At 36.2% G+C, this 22,527-nt stretch overlaps 1 protein-coding gene across 2 annotated transcripts in view; it reads left to right on the forward strand.

Annotated features, from left to right (window-relative positions):
* LOC110020733 overlaps nucleotides 1-22,527 on the forward strand; it is a 43,797-nt gene that overhangs the window by 15,349 nt on the left and 5,921 nt on the right. For both annotated transcript variants that reach the window (XM_020718927.1, XM_020718926.1), the window contains exon 4: nucleotides 14,923-14,961. In XM_020718927.1, the coding sequence (XP_020574586.1) occupies nucleotides 14,923-14,961 (39 nt within the window). The remainder of the gene's footprint in view (nucleotides 1-14,922; nucleotides 14,962-22,527) is intronic.

Genomic DNA, 22,527 nt, shown 5'->3' on the forward strand with positions numbered 1-22,527 from the left:
TAGATTGGACAATTATAGAAATTAAAATTATGCTTCATACTGTTTGGGAGTTTGGAACCCAAGTGAGATTGAAGTTAGACTAGGTGCATCAATTGTCATGCTCATTTTCAACATAAAAGCTTAAACTTATGGCGAGTTTCAACTCTATTTTTTTTTACTATCATATTTTCAACATTCAAATGTGGGACTAAATTGAACACTTTAGTGTGCTGAATAGTATCTTCGTTGTATGACAACTCTTTGCATTACTTATCACTTTCACTTAAACAACAGTTTTTTATCACTAAGTATAATATAATATGAGTGTCACCCACTTTTAAACTTTGTTCAACAATAATAAAGATGCCAAAATCCATGGAAACGACCAACTTCATGAGTCAGTTGATCCTAGTTGAACAATAAGCTCTGATATCACTTATTAGGTAGTGTGGAATCTAAGAGATCAAAGTTCTTAGCCTGTCTTTTGGTGAAGCCAATTGCTTAGTATTTTTTTTACTAATTATTTTTCAATCAGTTTATATGTTATTAAATGTATTTCTTTGAAATTATTTAGCATGCACAATGAAGTTATAAGAGAGGGTAATGGAGCATAGAATTAAAAAATTTATGTCAGTTTTGAGGAATGAATTTGGTTTTATGTTGGGAATATCTATTTTAGAGATGAAGTCTGTGCTAATGTAAGTGGTGGAAAAGTATAAAGAGAAGAAAAGTATTGTTATGGGTTTGTTTGGCTTTAAGTATTATGTTTATTTTGTATTTGGTTTTTTGAGATTTTTAATGTTTGACTGGAAATAAACGAAAAGCAAAGTAATCTTTGGAGGAATTTGGAATATCCTACCTAGTGTATTTAAATTGTACTTGAAATTTATTGAAAGTGAGCAAATTTAGAATACACTGAAATCGTGTGATTCACATGATACTTTAATTGCGTGAACTTCCTTGTTTTTAAAGCCTCATTCCTAATCTTGCTACCTCATTTGAAGCCAATCAACACCCACACCGTGTGTTGAATCTTCTAAAACCGCCTTCGAATGCCATGCCAAGCTACCTCTGCCTCGTCTTTGTGCCTTATGTGAAGCCTATGCCAAATGTTTGTCTCTTGAAGTGTCATACACCTGTCTTTGAAGTCTTACAAAATTGCCACCACAACCCTTCCTCACCACACGTTTCATTCCCACCATTGCACCTCATCTCCGCTGTTGTCATATGTCCGCCTCCATCCCCTTTATCTCCATACCCTTGTTACTTTATTTTTATTTTTAAAATTTTTAATTTTTAGTGGTGCGATCTGCAATGCTCCATGGCACGAAATGTTGGCCTTTAAAAGAGAAACATAAAATTAAGTAAAGTTTGTTGAGATGCGATTGCATAGGTGGATGAGTGGCTTTACATTTAGAGACAAAATGTGAAATGAATATATCCGTGATAGGGTTGGTTTAGCTCTTGTGGAGCACAATATTAGAGAGAGTCGTCTTAGATGGTTTGGTCACATTAAACGTCGACCATCTGATGATCTGGTTAGGAGAATAGGTGTTTTAGATTCGAATTATGTTAATGAAGGCAGAGGTAGACCTAGAAAGACTTGGGCATATTGTCTAAAAAACGATCTTAATTTATTAGAATTAAATAAAAATAAAACTTTATAGGACTCGATGAGAAAAATGATTCATGTAGCTGACCCCACTTAGTGGTATAAAGGCTTGATGTTGTTGTATTTATTATTTCTAAACATAGGAAAATAATCCTTTAAATTTCACTTACTTGTAACCAAATTACCCCTTATATATTTTATTGGCTTTGAGAAGGCATTTGATCAAGTTTAGGGTTTAGTGTTAGGGTTTGTAAGCATCAACCAAATAATACCTTGCTACATTTAGTCATGTTATATTACTTGAATCTATATTTTTATGTGATGAAGAAGTCAATAACGATCAAGTTATGTGGTAAAAATAAAAAATTAAGTAGGATACGTGGTGAAATTGGGATTTGATGATTAAGAAATAATTATATTAGAAATATGTTTGAAGTATTATATATTGAAAATATAGTGGCGTAAATTAAAATTATGTGGTTTGAACCCTTAAATTGAAGGATGGAAAATATTCCAACAATAAGGATAAATAAATTTAAGCTTAGAAAGGGCCTTTCCTTAATCATATTTGGCAGGACTTGGCGTGATAAATAGAGGTAAAATAGGTGAATATATTGTTACAAATTAAAAAAAAAAAATGGCAATGCTGGGATAGTTCTCAGGTAGAGCTAGCGATCATTTTATCATAACCAACCTGATCAGTTTGAACCCTTTCATTGAAGGATAGAAATTACTCCAACAATAAGGATAAATAAATTTAATGTTCGATAGGACCTTTCTTCAATCATATTTGGCAGGGCTTGGTGTGATAATTAGAGATGAAACGAATGAATGTATTTCTGCGGCTGAAAAAAATGGCAACACTGGGAACTACAATGTTATTAACTTCCTCAACCAGTGCATGGACATGCATACATGGAGCATTCAACCTGAATTCAGTCCTGATTTAGCTTTTCTTACTGTGTTTAGACAATTCAATGTGTACCTAGGGCATGTAACCAGCCTGCTCATTTTTGTGCCCATTATGCCCGACAAGACAGTTTTTCATTTGCTTGGGTGGAGAATTCTTGTACTCTACATGTCATTATAGAGCATGATAGGTTTTCTTTTTGTCAATGCCCAAGGGGCATAGCTCTCTACATTCTTTTGTAACTTTTTTGTTTTAGCAATGCAAAATGCAATATTAGTAAAAATAATAATAAAATAATTTTCTAGTTGAAGGATTATGAATGAAATGACTAGGGCTAGAGGTGACATGGATAGAACTTGGGTAAAGAGATTTACGTGAGATAAATTTAACAACTTATGTAATACTTGGTTAGGAATAAATAGAGAATAGGGACAATAAAGATGAGGCTAATCATGAAAATAATAATGATGACATGAGAATGCATTATTTTATTTTATTTTTTACTAGTAGAGGGCAGATATAGAGCAGTGATTTGATTTGTCTTATTTGTGACTTTGTGATCATGTGTTTGTACCATAAAATTAACTTCTTTGCAATTTAGGGGTAGGCTGTGTGCTTCAATCATCTTGATGAAGACCTTGTTGATGCATCTTTTTTTCCACTTTCTCTTCTTAAATTTGCTTTCTAAATTGCTAGGTTTTGTTTTCTATCTATCCTTTTGAAAGGGTTCGATCGATTTATTAAGGCTTGCAGAGAGAATTGTAGAGAGAGGATAGGAGGAATTTTAATTTTAGGAGAACCCATTATCCTGGTGGAGGATTGAGCGGAGTGAAATATGACAAGGAGCCTTGGGATTTATGATTATCAGGAGAGAAGAAATCACAAGTTAAAGAAAAGAGAAGACAAAGAAGAGAGAAAAGAGGAGAATAAGGACACTCCTGATTCAAATTCAATTTATAATTGAATAGCACAATCACAAGCATGGAACGTCATTTATAACAATTTTTGGAAGTTTGGTTTCCATAGAGTTGTTGGTGGCAGAACTAGTTCATGAGTATCTTGTAAAGCTTTATCAGGTGTTGCATAAATATAAGAATAACATATATAGACTTTAGACTCATTTATCTCTATGCATCATAAAGTGTTCTGAGATCAATACTATGATTGAGAATCCCATTGTTGCGTGGTGATGGTAACTATGGTAACATGAAATCAACTAGTATTCTTGTTGATGAGGAAACATATGGTGGTTTTGGAACTTACGGAATAAATTATCTATTTAAAGAAAAATCATATATGAATAACCTGTAAATTTGTGGATCAATATATTACTTCATCTCAATGTACTTGTAAATAATAATAGTGATAGAAGGTATCTTAGATTTATTCTCGTTAATAATTTGAGCATAACCTGAAGTTTTTGCTTGATCAATTAGTGCCAAGTGATAGGTGATTATCATCATTAAGTTCATTTGTAGAAATGTGGTTATCACAATGCAATTTCTCAAATACCCAACCAACACAAGAATTAAATAGATCTTTGACAACATTTGACTTGTTGGAGTTGATTTAGATGATTGAACTTTTGGATTTGGTAAATTTTGACGTTTGACAACTTAGTTCATTTATAGTCTATCATTATGACAAATTGGTTTTGGATTGAGGATGAATATAATAATCATCTGTATGGTCGTTGGCCAATCTATATTGATATTGGTATTCTTACTCTTTATGTTAGGAATTTTGATAATGATCTTTTGCTTCAAAATTAATGTATCCCTAACATGATTATAGTACTTATGAGACTAATTATGATCAAAATGATTGACATGCACTTGTAAATCGCTTATTGCAATCATGAGACCCATTGTAATAGTAGCCATTATAATATAATTTTTTTGTAATTTCACTCATTGTAATTGACACATTGATAAAGATAAAAGAGCTATGATCATACACGTAATTATATGACAAACTTAATTCATATGCACGATAATTGCTTGTTGTCTAATTTGATTCATTTATTATCTTTTTTCCATTCAAAATTTGGCATATCTTTCTTGATCCCATTTTATGTAGAATATGATTTCTCATATTGATCTATGTAGTGGTTATAATAGTTAACGCACAATTTCTAGTGATAGAAAAATCATTATAAACTATCACTTTGATATTCTTTTGTTGGACCATTAAGTAAGTTAATTATAGAATCATTTGGAAGCCAGTATATTGGAGCCTTGAAATTTGATAGTTGACTACTATGGTGGAAGGGTTGAGGATTGAATGTAAAGTTTAGTTAACAGGGTCAGGGTTAAAGCTGGGTTAATGGTAAGGCCTTGAATTATTTTAGTTTATTTTTTAAAATTTGGTGGAAAGGGGTGGTTTTGGATATGTAAGGATATTGAAAGGGGAGAGGTGACTGGTGTATAATGTAACTACTACAGAAAGTTCTTCTTTGATTCCAACAATTATAAAGGGATTTACTCCATTAAGGAACTAGATGTGGCTCTTTTTCCTGCTGTTTCTCTCATTTTTTTCTCTTGAATTTGCCTTTGAATTGTTAGATTCTTTCTTGAAACATCCTTTTAAACATGAGATTGCTTTAAGCTTTTAGATCGAGAAGTTTTGAAAATTTAGGAGGAAATTTGGGTACGTGTATCCTATAGTTTTTCTGTGGCTTGGAAAAGATTTTGTGAGATTGGTTTTTTGGTGATTGGGAAATATGACAGGAGTCATGATTTGTGATTCTCGAAATGATAGAGAAAAACGGTAAGGGAGAAAGACGAGAAGAGAAAATAGGGGAGAACAAAGAATATTGGTACTCGACCAGACTGTCTGCAACTCTATACAAACACTCTATTTATAGATATGAGGTGAGGGAAAACCACTTGGTTTCAGCCCACCAAATAATCAAAACCGTGGGCAGAAAGTAGCCCACTGATTTCAATAATGCATAACTACGTCGGAAAGTAGATGCTTTCCAACGCATCAGACTCCATTATGCGGCCACTAACCGACCACTATTAAAAGCAAATGCTTTTCGTACAATTATTCAATCCATTTGCTGGAAAAGAGATTCCCTCCAGCATTATTACAGATAGTGGGTAGGGCCCACCATACGCTCTACTCAGAGAAGTAAGTATTCCAAAATACAGACTCCAAATACAATACAATACAATACACTAGACACTATTTTCCAATCCTTGTCCAGTAACTTCCATCACCACACCAATTAGGCTTCTGAGCCTCTTCTTCATTGCTCGTACTGTTGGTGCGATGTCTCCCCATGCGTTGTCTTTTGTTGCCTTAGCGTGGCAATATTTTGTTTTATTTTCATATATACATTGAAGGATTCGTAGTTCCTCGAGAACTCATTGTACTTGTTTTGATTCCATTCGTCTAGCGGCTCCTCACAACTTGTCATGGGCGTCGCTTGAGATTGGGAAATCAAATGTATCCCACAATAGTTCCCAGTGGAGGTCACTGCATGTTTTGACTTTTTGATTTGTTCCTTGGAAATCCAAGGTCTTCTATCACTTGTTCCTTTCCGCATCCATTGATAGTTATTTGATGCCACCTCGCTATATTCCTCCTTGCTTTTTCCTCGTGCAATAGCTTTTCCTCTATTGCTTCTGGCGTCCATTCTTTAATATTTGAAAATAATGAGTTAACTTTCTCTTCAAAGCCTGCACAATAATAAAAGTTAACCTTGAAAGTGAGTCAGCCAGAATATTATTCTTTCCATCAATGTGTTCGAAATGAACTATTATTCCCAAGCCATTGATGAAATCTGTAAAAGCTAACCATCTAACCCTAGATGGTTTATTCTGCGCGATTTTATTGTAAGAGGCTATAATAGCTTGACAATCAATTCTCAGAGTAATTTCTGATTAATCAAGATAATGTATTTTCAAGACATTTAAAAATTCCATGCACGCGTAAATTTCACCATCAATAGTTGATTTTAAAATTGGAAATTTGTCGTTAGTGTATGTACAAATCCTTTCAGAAGATTTTGGATAATTTTTAGCTAATTTCCATTTGCATATCCCTCCCCATGCTTCCATGCATCTATCTGTTTAAAGAATTATATATGCATTTAAATGGGGAATCTCTAATTGGGGCAGCTTTTGAACAAGATCCTTTATCTTCCTAATAAGCTTCCAGTCGTGGTCCTTTAATCTTTTATCTCTATGAGGAGAAGTCTTCTGATAAAACAAACCTAATAAAGTTTCAAGATTAGGAATATAATTTCTTGCTTAATTTAAAATTTCTAACCAAGAACACATGCCTTGTTTTTCCTTTAATTTTTCATCTTGAAAATCTGCAATTTTTCATATGATGTGAGGTTGTAGCTTGATTTTCCTTTTTCTGATAATTGCTCCGAGAAATTCAATTTGAGATACTGCTATTTTCATCTTCGTGGGAGAGAACCAGTCCTTCAGCTTCAACAATAGTAAGGAATTTCTTCAAATATTTCCTGTGGTCAGATTTTCTTTCACTAAAAATAATGATGTCATCAATATATACAGCTAAGAATTCTGTACAATCCCTGAAATAAAAATCTATTTTTCTTTGAAAAATTGCGGACATGAAAAATTGCGGACACATGCTTTAGCCCGAATGACATAACAAACCACTCATAAAGCCCAGTGGGCGCAACAAATGCAGTCCATTCAATGGACTCAGGATGCATTGCTGCCTGGTGGAAACCGCTTTTCAAATTAAATTTTGAATATATTTGGCTTCTACTAATTCTTTTTAACAAAGTATTTATACCAAGTAATGAGTACTGGTCCTTGTGCGTATTATCCTTTAAGGACCGATAATTAAATACTAGTATTTCTTTCCCTCATATTTCTTTACCAGTTTTGGGATCGATTGATGTACCTGAGTTGACGATAATAGCCATAGTTCGATGTCTACTCTTACTAGGCCTTATCATTTTGAGCTCCATCGGGCTGTCAATATGTCTTTTAAACTGGTCTTGCATGGCTGATGTGACGTGTTTCAGTGATTTATCCTGAATTGTCAAATCAAAATTAATGATTTCAATTTTACACGTCACTTGATTTTTGGCTCAATACTTTTGCGGGTTGTCACCAATGCACCTGTTATTTAGTAATCTTTTAAAAATTGAACTGGACCTTTTAACAAACGGATTATCATTAGTAACTTTTGAATAGAAAAATTCAAGTTGCAATTCAGTATAAAAATCATAGTCCATATCAAGCTCAGGTATTTGTTTTGCTATGATTTCTACATCTGTTGTTGTTGGAACATGTGTTACTTCTTTGTAAAATATTACCATGTTCCTTTCAATCTGTATGCCACCTTACATGCTCCTGATGAAGTTGCAACATAAGAGCATCTGAATACCATCTCTGACCTCCGTTTACATACAATAAATTAGATGAATTCTAAAATTATTTTCAGAAATAAACATTTTTTCATCTTTTATCCTCATACCAGATTGTGTCGTCGAATTTACACCACTGAAATGAACCTGGTAATTTAATTCCTCATATACACCTTTCGGAAGGTCTTTTATACTGGCACAATATGATGTTGCAGCCGTATCTAAGATAACTTGCAGTTTGAACCGATCAACCTTTGAGATTTCAAAAGTTCTGTAAAATTTATAAATTCTATTTTATACCCGGAGCCAAAACCAAAACCTGAATATCCACAGGCCTGTTATCCTACTATAGAAGATCAGCTCGCTGATCTTGACTATCCACGGCTCAGAAAAATGGCATCAAAGGCAGACAACCTTTATGCATCTGTTTCCTCTTCCTATTTACCTCCAAATGAACCAGTGATGGTCCCGTTATGTACCCACTAGCTACTACTGGTTCGCAGACTGATCCTTCTTCCTCCTCAAAGTCATTCCAAAATTTAAGAGCTCGGTCTTCTGACTTCAAGAAGACTTATCAACAAAACTTGTGGACTCTGCCATCTGCGCAGAGCACTCAAGGTGTATTATTAATTCTCCCTGACGATTTCTCGCTTTATGATGATGTTATTACAAGATGGGAGTCAATTACTTTAAATCTAGTCAACGACAAGCAATTCGCCGATAATAAGGCGAAAGTTTTATTCATTGAAAACTTGCTTGGTGAAGTTGAGAAAAAGATTTGGATATAATGGCGCATGACGTACGAGGAGTACGAAGCTCTAATCAATATTGCGGATGACCTGCAGAATGTTCTCTCAGATACGTAGAATAATACTGCTTGAGGATCCTTATCAGGGATCCACTGAAGAGCAAAACAGGGCGTATCTAGATCTTGAGAGATTAACTTGTTCGGAGATTAAAAATATGTTTGAATATATGAACGACTACAAGGTCTTGACTGCAAAGTCAGGACGGATGTACATTATCTCTTAGCTCTCTGAAAAGTTCTTCCGAACGATGCCTCTCATAATTGACAATGAAATTGAAGAGGCATTCAAGAAGAAATACCCGGGCAATACGGTTGGTGTATTGCCAAGAATACGATTTACGTACCAATACTTGGCAGATTTGTGTAAAAGAGCTGCGGTACAACGAGGGATTAAAGATCTCTCGATTGGCAAGAAAATTCCAGTACCGGGTTATTATAATCAACACAAGAAGTATGAGCTGCGTAAATCCAGAAATTACAAGGGCAAGCTGCACGAATTCCGCATTCGTGTAATTAAAAATAAAAATAAGTTCAAGACATCTAAGTGTAGATATTACATCTGTGAGAATGAAGGACACTTTGCTAGAGAGTGTCGCAGCAAACAAAGTAATATGGCCAGAGCCACCATATTGAAGAACCTTGAACTCCCTGATGATTACGGCGTCCTTTCTGTAGATCTTAACGAAGAATCATCAGACGCTATTTGCTCGATTTCTGAAGGTGAAGGAGCAAATACTTTATTACAACGAAGTGCTCTAGAAAATGGACCTACTGAAGAATACGAGTTCATGATGAAATAGGATCTTGGCTGGCGATGTGCTGTGAAGCTCACCGAAGAATAGGAAAAATGTTCTCATCTATAGGAACATAACAAGCCTAATACAGGACAGCATGTTTGTTGTTCTTATTGCTTCATTATTACGAACATAAAAATGAGAATACACTACGTTATCTGTAAGTTATCTGCTTGTCCTCTTTGCGCTGTTCTACTTGTCTATAACAGTTCAGAAGGAGTTATCTTTAATTCAGTTTCAGTCAAAGGATAACTTACTTCATGAACTGGTAAAGTACACAAAACATCTACTTGAGGAAAATAGACGCCTAAGGAGAAACTCCAGCATGAATTGGAGCAAAGTTTATCAAAAGATTTGCAGGAATTGTCTCTGCAAGACAAAGGAAAGAAAGTCGTCTTTGCTGATGAGGACGAAGATGAACAATTTGCTGGGAAAGCGGAGTCAAGATGTTGAGCGAAGCATTTAAAGAAGAAATCCGCGACGTCCTCAAGGAGCAAGTACAAAAACCCCCTAAGCGAGTAATTAACATTTTTACAGAACTTTTGAAATCTCAAAGGTTGATCGGTTCAAACTGCAAGTTATCTTAGATACGGCTGCAACATCATATTGTGCCAGTATAAAAGACCTTCCGAAAGGTGTATATGAGGAATTAAATTACCAGGTTCATTTCAGTGGTGTAAATTCGACGACACAATCTGGTATGAGGATAAAAGATGAAAAAATGTTTATTTCTGAAAATAATTGTAGAATTCCTCTAATTTATTGTATGGAAATAGAGGTCAAAGATGGTATTCAGATGCTCTTAGGTTGCAACTTCATTAGGAGCATGCAAGGTGGCATGCGAATTAAAGGGAACATGATAACATTTTACAAAGAAATAACACATGTTCCAACAGCAACAAATGTAGAAATCATAACAAAACAAATACCTGAGCTTGATATGGACTATGATTTTTATACTGAATTGCAACCTGAATTTTTCTATTCAAATGTTACTAATGATAATCCTCTTGTTAAAAGGTTCAGTTCAATTTTTAAAAGTTTACAAAACAACGTGTACATTGGTGACAACCCGCAAAAACATTGGGCCAAAAATCAAGTGACGTGCAAAATTGAAATCATTAATTCTGATCTGACAATTCAGGATAAACCACTGAAACACGTCACACCAACCATGCAAGATCAGTTTAAAAGACATATTGACAGCCTGATGAAGCTCAAAGTGATAAGGCTTAGTAAGAGTAGACATCGAACTATGACTATTATCGTCAATTGAGATGCATCAATCGATCCCAAAACTGATAAAAAAATACGAGGGAAAGAAATACTCGTATTTAATTATCGGTCCTTAAACGATAATACGCACAAGGACCAATACTCATTACCTGGTATAAATACTTTGTTAAAAAGAATCAGTAGAAGCCAAATGTATTCAAAATTTGATTTGAAAAACGGCTTCCACCAGGTAGCGATGCATCCTTAGTCCATTGAATGGACTGTATTTGTTGCGCCCACTGGGCTTTATGAGTGGCTTGTTATGCTATTCGGGCTAAAAAATACAACCTCAATTTTTCAAAGAAAAATGAATTTTTGTTTCAGGGATTGTAGAGAATTCTTAGTTGTATATATTGATGACATAATTATTTTTAGTGAAAGCGAATCTGACCAAAAGAAACATTTGAATAAATTCCTTACTAATGTTGAAGCTGAAAAACTGGTTCTCTCTCCCACGAAGATGAAAATAGCGGTATCTGAAATTGAATTTGTTGGAGAAATCATCGAAAAAAAGAAAATCAAGCTACAACCTCACATAATAAGAAAAATTACAGATTTTTCAGATGAAAAATTAAAGAAGAAACAAAACATGTGTTCTTGGTTAGGAATTTTAAATTACTCAAGAAATTATATTCCTAATCTTGGAACTTTATTAGGTGCTTGTATGGCTGTTTGTTGAATTTCTTCCTCAGACACATTTCTTGCTTTTCCTTTAATTTTTCATCCGGAAAATCTGCAATTTTTCTTATGATGTGAGGTTGTAGCTTGATTTTCCTTTTTCCAATGATTGCTCCGAGAAATTCAATTTCAGATACCGCTATTTTCATCTTCGTGGGAGAGAGAACCAGTCCTTCGACTTCAACAATAGTAAGAAATTTCTCCAAATGTTTCCTGTGGTCAGATTCACTTTCACTAAAAATAATTATATCATCAATATATACAGCTAAGAATTCTGTACAATCCCTGAAACAAAAATTCATTTTTCTTTGAAAAATTGCGGGCTCATTCTTTAGCCCGAATGACATAACAAGCCACTCATAAAGCCTCGTGGGCCCAACAAATGCAGTCTATTCAATGGACTCGGGATGCATCGCTACCTGGTGAAAGTCGCTTTTCAAATCAAATTTTGAATATATTTGGCTTCTACTGATTCTTTTTAACAAAGTATTTATACTAAGTAATGAGTACTGATCCTTGTGCGTATTATCGTTTAAGGACCGATAATTAAGTACGAGTCTTTCTTTCCCTCGTATTTTTTTACCAGTTTTGGGATCGATTGATGTACCTCAGTTGACGATAATAGCCATAAGATGGTTATAAAGGATAAATCAGAAGGACTGGTTATATGCACCTTTAACAGCAGGCATTGAAAAGCGGCTGAAATCAATAATTGAGACAATTATTTTTAGTGAAAGCGAATCTGACCACATGAAACATTTGGAGAAATTCCTTGCTATTGTTGAAGCCGAAGAACTGGTTCTCTCTCCCACGAAGATGAAAATAGCGGTATCTGAAATTGAATTTCTCGGAGCAATCATCGGAAAAAGGAAAATCAAGCTACAACCTCACATCATAAGAAAAATTGCATATTTTCCGGAAGAGAAATTAAAGAAAAAACAAGGCATGCGTTCTGGGATCGATTGATGTGTCAGTTTTAGTATTATCCTCTTTATATTTCTTTACCAGTTTTGGGATCGATTGATGTACCTGAGTTAACGATAATAACCATAGCTCGATGTCTACTCTTACTAGGCCTTATCACTTTGAGCTCCATCAGACTGTCAATATGTCTTTTAAACTGGTTTCGCATGGCTGGTGTGACCTTATCCTGAATTGTCAGATCAGGATTAATGAAGCAATACGAAATTCAACAGAGGAATTACTCAAAAAGTAATAAAACTGTTGAAGATTCTTTAATTGATTTACAAAACCGTCTTCAATCTTTATTCCTTGGTGAGTCATCTCAACCACATTTCCCGTCCTAGAGGTAAGCTTTTTGTTTACCAAAATCCAAAGACGATCTTTCTCCAAGAAAAACAAAAACGATCTTGATATGGCCTCGACTTCCCGAACTTCCACTTCTCTTTTACCTAAGCCCTCTCTTAGAAATAATAACTTAGCCTCTAACTCTACCTCGACTTCTAACATAGAAGACCAGATCCGTGACTGTCGTATGAGGTCTCGTATAACATATGAACTTCAAAGAAAGATGCCAAGAAGGCGATCTTATCAACGTACTCTGGAAAGCCAATTTGATCCAGAACAACAACTACAAATTTCCCAGAGAAAGCGTGCTAATCTGGTTCCCGCAGAGACTTTGTATGAAGATGGTTGGTCCTCTACCAGGCATCGAGTATATCATCAGTACTCCGAGGAATGTATCCTCGCTGTAGAGGGTACACAAGTAAATCCACCTTTCATTAAACAACAATCATATCAACGTCTTGTTCAAGAAGGTATGCAATACATACATCTCGGGCTAATCATGGTCCATATACATACGCTTCATAGAAGAGATGTTGGTACTACGACTTTAGTCGTTCTATGTGATACAAGATGACGCTCTGACGTCTCAATTATTGGAACGATGAAGGTAGATCAGTCTCATAGAACATAGCTCGTGTATATAACTCTGAATATGCTTCTTTCTGTACATGATTTTCTTAATTATATCGAGCTCGTGGTATTAACGCATGGATATCAGGACTGACAGGGAGGAGAATCAAACCTCCTTATTGCACATGCACTTGTAGCAAGGCTTACCAGTACAAGTCATGCCAGTTTCAAATATAATGTCCATGGTATAGTGGACTATCTAGCCACTCACGGAATTACTGCAATTCCAGGACAAAAAACATACAATTGATCAATTACAAGGGCTAGATTGGAATTTAAAGTCTTCAGATTCTATTGGTGTAAGAATTCCTCAACAATTCTTCTATCTTTCTCTGATTACGCTACTATTGCGACGCCACCAATTCCTCATCATTCATCCAATGATGTGGAAGGATCTGAGAAAGAAACAGCTTTCATGGCTTTTGAAGATGGTCCCATATGGGATCAAAAAGATGATAAAGATGATGGTCCTGTATGGGACCAATCATCATAAATTTATGAAAGTGACAGAGAAGATGATGACTCATCATTTTCTTTATTTCTTTATATGAATTTTATAAATAATGAATAAAATTCATTCCCGGAAGGTGGTGGGAATGGTCCTTCTCATTCTTTTGATCATTATTCTTTTGATTACCCAACTTTGTCTCTAGAAATTTATAGTGGCACAACATGATGTTGCACCCGTATCTAAGATAATAAACCGCTCAACCCCTGGAATTTCAAAAGTTATAATCATATTATATAACCTGTTAATTACTCGCTTAGGGGGTTTCTGTACTTGCTCCTTGAGGAATTCGCGGATTTCTTCCATAAACCTTCAAGCATCTCGTCTATGAAGCAATACAAAATTCAGATCAGGATTAGTGAGCACGTTGTTTTAATCAATCTTAATATTACGGGGCTGTTAATATAAAGGTTTATATACCTTTATAGGCATTGAAAAGCGGCTTTATAATTTTATCATTATATTGAACCTTTATTGCAAGCCACTACTACAAGTCGACTCAAAATTTAATCCATAATTAGTTTATTAAATTATAAGCATTGAAATTCTTTCTTTAAAGATATTGGCTTACATGATAAAATTAAACATGTAGAATTCAATCATTTTTAAGTCTTAAAAATTGTTTTATCTAATTTAGAAAGAGGATAATACTAAATCCAATTACATTAAATGATAAAAGTACTTCAATTAGTCCAAAAATGCTAAAATAATAAAAAATGCTAAAGCGATTCTTAAATATTCTTGATGCATGTCTTGCATTAATGCAGGCTTCATGCACTTTATATACCTTTATTTTTTTCTAATTCTTCACTGGTATCAAATTATCCACCTTCACTCTGCTCCAGTTTTGCTGTTGCAGTGGACAATTTTTTTTCTATTTTCCATGCCACAATCAATTTTCCGCCATCATTATATTTAGTTGACTTGTAAAAGGTTACTTTTAAATATAGTGCAGGGAATCCGTAGCTGTTCAATTTTTTAGAACCTAACAAATTGATGTTCAATCTTAAAAATTTTTATTGCATTTTTAGTCATTTATTGGTATTCTTTTTATCTTGCAGGAATGTTTCCATGCTTGTGCTTCAGGCTGTGGTTTCAAGGTCAGTAGTTTTTGGAGCACATCAATTGTTTTTTATTGAGCTGTGTACATTTTATCTGCTGGAATTTCTGTTAAATGATTTCAATTCCATGCAGTTATACAACTTTCTACTAAACTAATTAAGTTATAAAGAAAAAGGGGTTTGTAACTTTGAGATTGGCATTTAAAAGTAGTTGTTCCGCATAATGATTCATTATAGTTTAAACTATTCAACCCTTTCTTTAATTTGTATAGAAAATTTGATTGTGATTGGTTTTATGATTGATGCTCTCATGTTGTATGTAGCTTATTATTGAAGCTTTATAATGATATTTCTGATTTTTTGTCTTTGTTGTTGGAATGCTATGGCTTTGGCATCAAATTGGTGATGAACCTTTGATGATCTTTTCATTTAAAATTTTTCTTCTTTGTTTTTTCAGGTCAGCCTTATTTTCTAATCTTTTGCTTGAAATTATTCTTAATGGAGAAAATGATGGATTAGAGATGTTGGGTGAGGAATTAGGAGAAATTGTCTGCTAGTTTGAAAGTAAGCGTCGGTTCTTTGGATTTGCAAATTGATTGCTTCGCTGCTTGGGAGAAGTCATGAGAGGATTTTTTCATGGTGTGCATTTTGCATTAATATAAAAATAAAAGGTTACAAAAAGGGGCTAAAAAGCCACGACAAAAAGTAAAAATCATAAAGAAGCTACTAAGTAGTAGACCTACAAAAATTTCTATCCCTTTCTACAAAAAATGACAATGGATGACTATCATGTAAGCTTTTAATAACAAAATATCCTGTAAGGCAAACTGTGCACAAAATGAGCCACCTCATTGTTAGATCTGGGGATGAAAGAAATCAACACCTGTTTAAACGAAGTGAAGAAATCAAACTCTTTGCAATTTTGAGGCTCTTCTTCCAAGCCTTCGAAGAGGTGGATCACTGAAGGAAAGATATCACATTTACATTATCACTTTCAATAGCTATGCTGTTGACTTCACACATCCAAGGATCGGGATATCGATCTAAAGAAGTGGTGGCCAAAAGCTCGACCTGAGCACTATCCCATCGTTCAACATCCTTGCAATCCACCATAATAAAGTCCCCATTTTCATCTCTGATCACAAAACCCACACTACCTTTGTAAAAAGGAAGAAGAGCCCCATCAACATATATCTTCAGCCAACAGGCGGGAGACGGGAGGTGGGGTGTGGGGTGCTGAAGGGAAATGAAGAAGATAAAATTTCCTGCTAGGTAGTCGCTAAAATAGGAGTACCATGCATCTTGCCGTGTTTCTTGGCGTTCCTGTCCCGCCAGCATTGGTAGAAGTAGGAATTGATTTGAATTTTTACTCGTGGAAGGATATTGAAGTTACGTGTGTTGAGTGCTTCTATATAGAAATAATGTTAAATGATTAAATATATTAGCTTAAAATTTATTTTAATGAAACATCTAAAAGATAAATCCTAACACAATTATAAAAAATAATTCCTTAGCTATTTTGTTGACAATCAAATGAAAAAAAATGAAAAACAATACTATAAATAATCTAAAAAATACTAGATAATCACTAAAACATTCGAATAATCTAAATATTGATGATGCATGCCATGTACTGTATGTCATAGTCAATGACACATTTATACATATTTGAAAATGCATCTCTTATACTCAATAACAGACAATTATATTATTTTGAAAATGCCCTTCCTGATGTTCTTCCTGTACAAATGCTTCTTAATGTCAGTGTTACACAAGCATTGAGATTGAAATCTTACCCGCACCTAGGGAATATCAATTATTTTTACTGATATATAACACAGGAAAACGTAATTATTTCCATCTAATTTGGACTGGCTTGCATTGATGTGTGAAGATATCGTCAATAACAAAAGCTTTACTCTGCGCTTTGTTGTAATCAAAGGTGGTTATGCTAATGAGTTTGGAAGAGACTGTTAAATTTTTTTAAAAAAAAGTGGTTTGTTTTGTCAATGTAAGTTGAGATTGGAAGTGTTTTTTAGGCTACATTTAGACAGGAGAGAATACGTTGAACAAATTGGAAAGGAAAACACATGTACTTGTTCTTTTCATATAATTCCTCGCATTCAATGTATATATTAGGTCCGTGCACTACACTTAGAGCTACGTGCGGGTATATCAGGCTAGATTTGGATAGGAGATTATACATTGGACAAAGATGGAGTTAGGCTAGATTTAGGTAGGAGACAAATACATTGGACAACTGTGGAGAGAAACGCATGCTTTTGTTTCTTTTGCATAATTACCCTCATTCAAAGGATTTATTAGTTTCGGACACCACATGTAGGTCTATGTGTGAATATATTTGAGTACACAGATATCTGTTTTTCTCGGCTGTCTAGTCAAATTTATTGGAGTTGAGTGCTGTACACTCTAATATATCCGCATGTAACTCTACATGGTGTCTGAACCTAATAATTTTTTCGTTCGAAGAGTTATCTTTTGAGCATTCTAGACTTATGTAAATTTGCATGCATCTTATTTTTTATTGTTAAATATAGCTGACAAGTGAGCACGTTGTTTTAATGAATGATACCTATCTTATCAAGATCATTTAGGGGTTGTCTGGCAAAGGATTTAGGTTCTGTTGGGCAACAGATAATCTAAAGCCTCTTCCACAAACTATTTTGATTCAATGTCAAAATATAATGTTGAGAATTGGACCTTATTTAGGGTTCTATTGGTAAAAATGGAATATTGAAGAAGTCTAGGTTTTTTATTTGTAAAATATTGTAATACTCTATTTAAGCCCATGTTATGCATGTACAAAATAGGTTTTGAACAATTCTTTCATCATGATATCAAAGCCCTAATCCTAATAGTTGTCTGTGGTGCTCGATAGTCAGAATTGGGAACCCGAAATAGTGGCGATTGAAGTTACCTCGGATGCTAACGACGGGATCACTTGTAGGTTTGCGATAGTGATACAATCACGATTGGAGCTACCTTGGTGCTAAAGGTTTGCAACCTAGAATGGCATGAATGGAAATGGGAAGGAAGCAATGGGATCGTGTAGGTTTGCGATAGTGATACGGCCGCGATTCCTGGGACTTTAAAGGATCACTATGCAGTTGTGATTGGAACGCCACAACTGAAACCGGGAAGTCAACGACAGGTTTGTGACTTCGAGCTTCACGATACAGTTCAGTTTAATAGTAGATCCTCGGAAGAGTGGATCAATATGGATTTTTGCTTGCATGTGGAGGAAAATTTCTCAAATGCTTTGTGTGGCAATACAACCGACAGTAGGATTCAGGTGTTGCAAAGTCTGTAGACAAAGAAACAGAAGCTTCAATGCATGACTGACGCGGGGCTTGGGGGGCCTGACTGAACCGACCAATTGGACTGAACCGACCAATTGGTGCAGCAGGGAGTGTTCCAGTCTAGCAAGAGGCTAGACTTGTTCGTTTCCTGCTTCTAGAGGGGCGAGAAGTACCTCCAAAGGTTTCCTGTGCCTTTTCATTTGCCGCTTCTTCTCCCTTCCTTTTCTGGTTACCGGCCAAAAGGAAGCCTCTCTTTCCTATTTTATCTCCTAGCTATTCTATAGTTGTCGTTTTGCTTGCTTAGGTTTAGCTTTTATTAATTCTGGATTTCAAATTTTTGTCCAAGCCAATTGTCGAGGCTGTTTTCCCTTCCAAGGTTGTATATGAAAGCGAGGAGATGTCCCGGTTGTAACTCGCCCAAGGTGGTAATATTCTCCAACGGTTTGAGAGGTGCTCCTGTTGTGACTTGATATCGCGGAGATACTTATCATACCCAACTCCCCTCCATAGCCCCCATTCCCCCGTTTCCCTGCCGCAAACCCTTTTCTCCACTTCCTGCTGCTGTCGTCCTTCCTACAGCACCCACACCTACACCGACAAGTTATCCCCTCCCTTCTAGACCACTGCTGCAAGTCCTCCTGCCTCCCAGCCCACTGCCGCCGCCCCCTTCCCTACTGTCACCTCTCATCACTGTCGCCTAGTGCTGCAGCCATATTATTCTAGGCCTGCAATTGCGCCCGCGAACCCCAACCAATCCCACTACTTGCCCAGCCGCCATTCCTCACCTTCGCCATCGCCCTAGGTTGTCTCTTTATGTTGTATGCTGTTATTTTCTGATTTTTGAGAGTCTTTATTTGTTACCATTTCTAATTTTTGCAATAATATTTGTATTTCTGTTATTGTTTGGGTTAACTAAGACATCATAGGATAGTGCTAAGCCAAGTGATGATATTAGAACTAGAATTTCTTTATATTTTGAAGTTGAGCGCACAACAGCACAATACGGCGAAGCGATGAGATCTGCATTCTTAGTTTATAGTTTGCTCTTCTCAGGGAAGCGGCGCGCAAGGTATTACATCTCTTCACTTCACCACTAAAGCACACTTTAATAACCTTGATATTAAGGAAGGTATTATTTTATTTTTCATGGGAAATATGCTATTGTACCTTCGGAAAAGTTGGTCTTTTTGGGTATGCCTGATTATTGTCCTATGAATTTTCTTGCGTTGAATGACGAAAGCTATGAGGTTTCTTCTTGATATCAATGTTATTTGGGCAAAATCATTTATTAAAACTTAAAAGAATATGCACTAGGTGATTATCCTAAGAATCTTGAAAGCTTTTAAAAAATTTTCATGAAGTTAATTGGTATATTGAGGACATAATCATTTGAGGGTCTGAAAATTTTCAAATGCTAACTATATTGGATTTTTTGAGAATTGAAAATTTGCTCCAGGGTATTGTATTTATTGGCGGAAATCTCATTTCCTAAAAGGGAAATTTACATATCTTACACACAATCCTTATGTATTTACATGCATCACACCTAAACTTTCATACCTGCATATATAGCACTTAGGTGCTTTAAACCTATGCATGAAAATGTGTATTTCACTTTTAAAAAGGGGTAATAGTGTTATTTTATGTGATATTAAATATTTGAGTGCTATGTGTGTAAATATGAAAGTTTAGGTGTGAGATATGTAAATACATTATAATTGTGTGCAATTTATGTAAATGTCCATTCCTAAATTAGTATGAAACAAACAATTGTTCCTAGATTGGGTGGTGAATATCCGACCACGTCTCATTCTACTTAGGAAATGCATGGTTTAAAGCTCTTGTAGGAGAATGTCTTTCCTATTACATAACTACCAATTCTTAAATTCTGCAATCATGTAGCTATCATCATTGCAAGTGTTATGGTATGACTCATATATCATATAGGGATAGACACTGGATCGAAGCGGAGCGGAAGAATCTGTCTAAATTGAGAAGTTACGTGGGTTGGGGTGCGGGGGCAAAGCCCCGCGGTATGGTACAGGGGTAATGCTGTAATTACATATTGTGCCTAGGGTTTACTCCTGAGGTTAAAAATAAGCCTGTTAGTAAATGTCCATTTCTAAATTAGTATGAAGCAAACAATTGTTCCTAGATTGGGTGGTGAATATCCAACCACGTCTCATTCTGCTTAGGAAATGCATGGTTTAAAGCTCTTGTAGGAGAATGTCTTTCCTATTACAGAACTACCAATCCTTAAATACTGCAATCATGTAGCTATCATCATTGCAAGTGTTATGGTATGACTCATATTCCATATAGGGACAGATGCTGGATCGAAGCAGAGCGGAAGAATCTGTCCAAATTAGGAAGTTACGTGAGTTGGGGTGCGAGGGCAAAGCCCCGCGGTATGGTACATGGGTAATGCTGTAATTACATATTGTGCCTAGGGTTTACTCCTGGGGTTAAAAATAGGTCTGTTAGTAACCCCAGGAGGTATCTCTGAATTCTGTAACCTCTTTTCTGAATAGTGAAAGGAACTCGCCGCTCTGCTCCCGAGAACGTAGACATCTTTGCCGAACCTCGTTAAATCTCTGTGTTCTTCTGGATTTGTGCCGTCACTAGTTCTTCCTCGCCCTAATTTTCTCAACAAGTGGTATCAGAGCTAGGTTCGAGAGGAGGAAGAAAATTTTTATCGGCCAAAGAAGAAGTTTGGCAGCGAGGTTTTACGAATCTGAGCGAAGGTTCTCGGACTTCGCGATCTCTGTCAAAGGAGAGGGAGTTCGCGGCAGAACTCTCGATCGCGGCTCAGGGAAGCGGATCGCGTGGGATTGCGACAGAGGCTGCTGGGGAGTTGTCCGGCTTGGGAGGACGTGACTCGGGAGAAGGAATCGCGAAGGAATCGCGGGGGGCAGGCGGACTAGGGAGAATCGCGAAGGAATCGCGGGAGGCAGAATCGCGAAGTAATCGCTGGAGAAAGGCGAATCAGAGAGGAAGAGTGAGGATGAGTTTTCGGCGGAGGCTTGCGACAGGCAGAAGCAGCGAAAAGCGGAGGCTTCTGCGACATGCCAAAGGATCATGAAGGAGGCTTTGCGGCAGGAAGAGGAGCTCTCGCCTTCGCAGGTCCGGCTGAGGCGTTAGCGGGTTCAGCTGAAAAGGAGGAGCGGTGGTCGCAGCTGCCAATCGCGTGCGCAGAGGGGAGCTCGGCGCTGATCGCGAACGAAAAATGAAAGGAGCGAGGTCAGGAATGGAAAGGAGCGGGGAGGCGTGATTTTCCATTCCTGGGTTTAGGGTGAATGACTTCAATAACTTCAATCAAATAATCACTGATTTATCACGGCTTTATGTGAGTATTGAGAATGAAGATCGAACGATGATTTTGTTGTGTTCGTTGCCCTCTTCCTATGAACACCTGGTGACTACTCTGACATATGAGAAAGGAACTATCAAAGTGGATGAGATTACTGCAGCATTGTTGGCTCACAACCAGCGGAAGCAGAATGCAGGGGGAAGCTCTCACGGTGACAGTTTATATGTTAAGAGTAAGCAAGATCGTGGAAGTAAGAAAGAGAAGGAGAGTTCTGGAAGGCGAAATTCCAGATTCAAGTCTAGAGGCAAAAAGAAAATTCATTGCTACAAGTGCAAGGAGCCAGGTCATATGAAGAGAGATTGTCCAAAGCTGAAGAAGCAGACTGGGGAGAAAGGTGATACTTCATCGAAGTCTGTAAATGTTGTGCAGAATGAAAATTCAGATTGCAGTGATGGCAATATGCTCTCAGTTTCATCAACTCAGTTCACGGATGCATGGATTCTTAATTCAAGGTGTTCTTATCACATAACACCTAACAAAGAGTGGTTTACTTCATACAGGTCAACTAATTCTGGCTCAGTCTATTAAAATGATAGATGCTGCAATATAGTTGGTATTGGAGAAGTCAGAATTCAGATGTATGATGACACTGTTAGAACGTTATGTGATGTCAGACATATTCCAGATCTGAAGAAGAATTTGATTTCCTTGGGCACTCTACACAAAAATGATTTTATTCCTAAGGCTGATGAGGATAGAAAAACCATCAGAATTGTTAAGGGTGCACTGACTGTGATGAAAGGAAAGTTGACTGCAGGTAATATCTACAGACTGTTAGGGAGTACAGTTGTAGGTGGAGTTCATGCTGTGGAGTCAGATAATGAAAGTACAAAGCTATGACATATGCGTCTGGGTCATCTCAGTAAACGTGGGATGGCAGAATTGCATAGAAGAAACTTGTTGCATGAAGTTAAA

Source organism: Phalaenopsis equestris, unplaced genomic scaffold (assembly GCF_001263595.1).
Source record: "Phalaenopsis equestris unplaced genomic scaffold, ASM126359v1 Scaffold000107, whole genome shotgun sequence".
Classification (NCBI taxonomy): domain Eukaryota; kingdom Viridiplantae; phylum Streptophyta; class Magnoliopsida; order Asparagales; family Orchidaceae; genus Phalaenopsis; species Phalaenopsis equestris.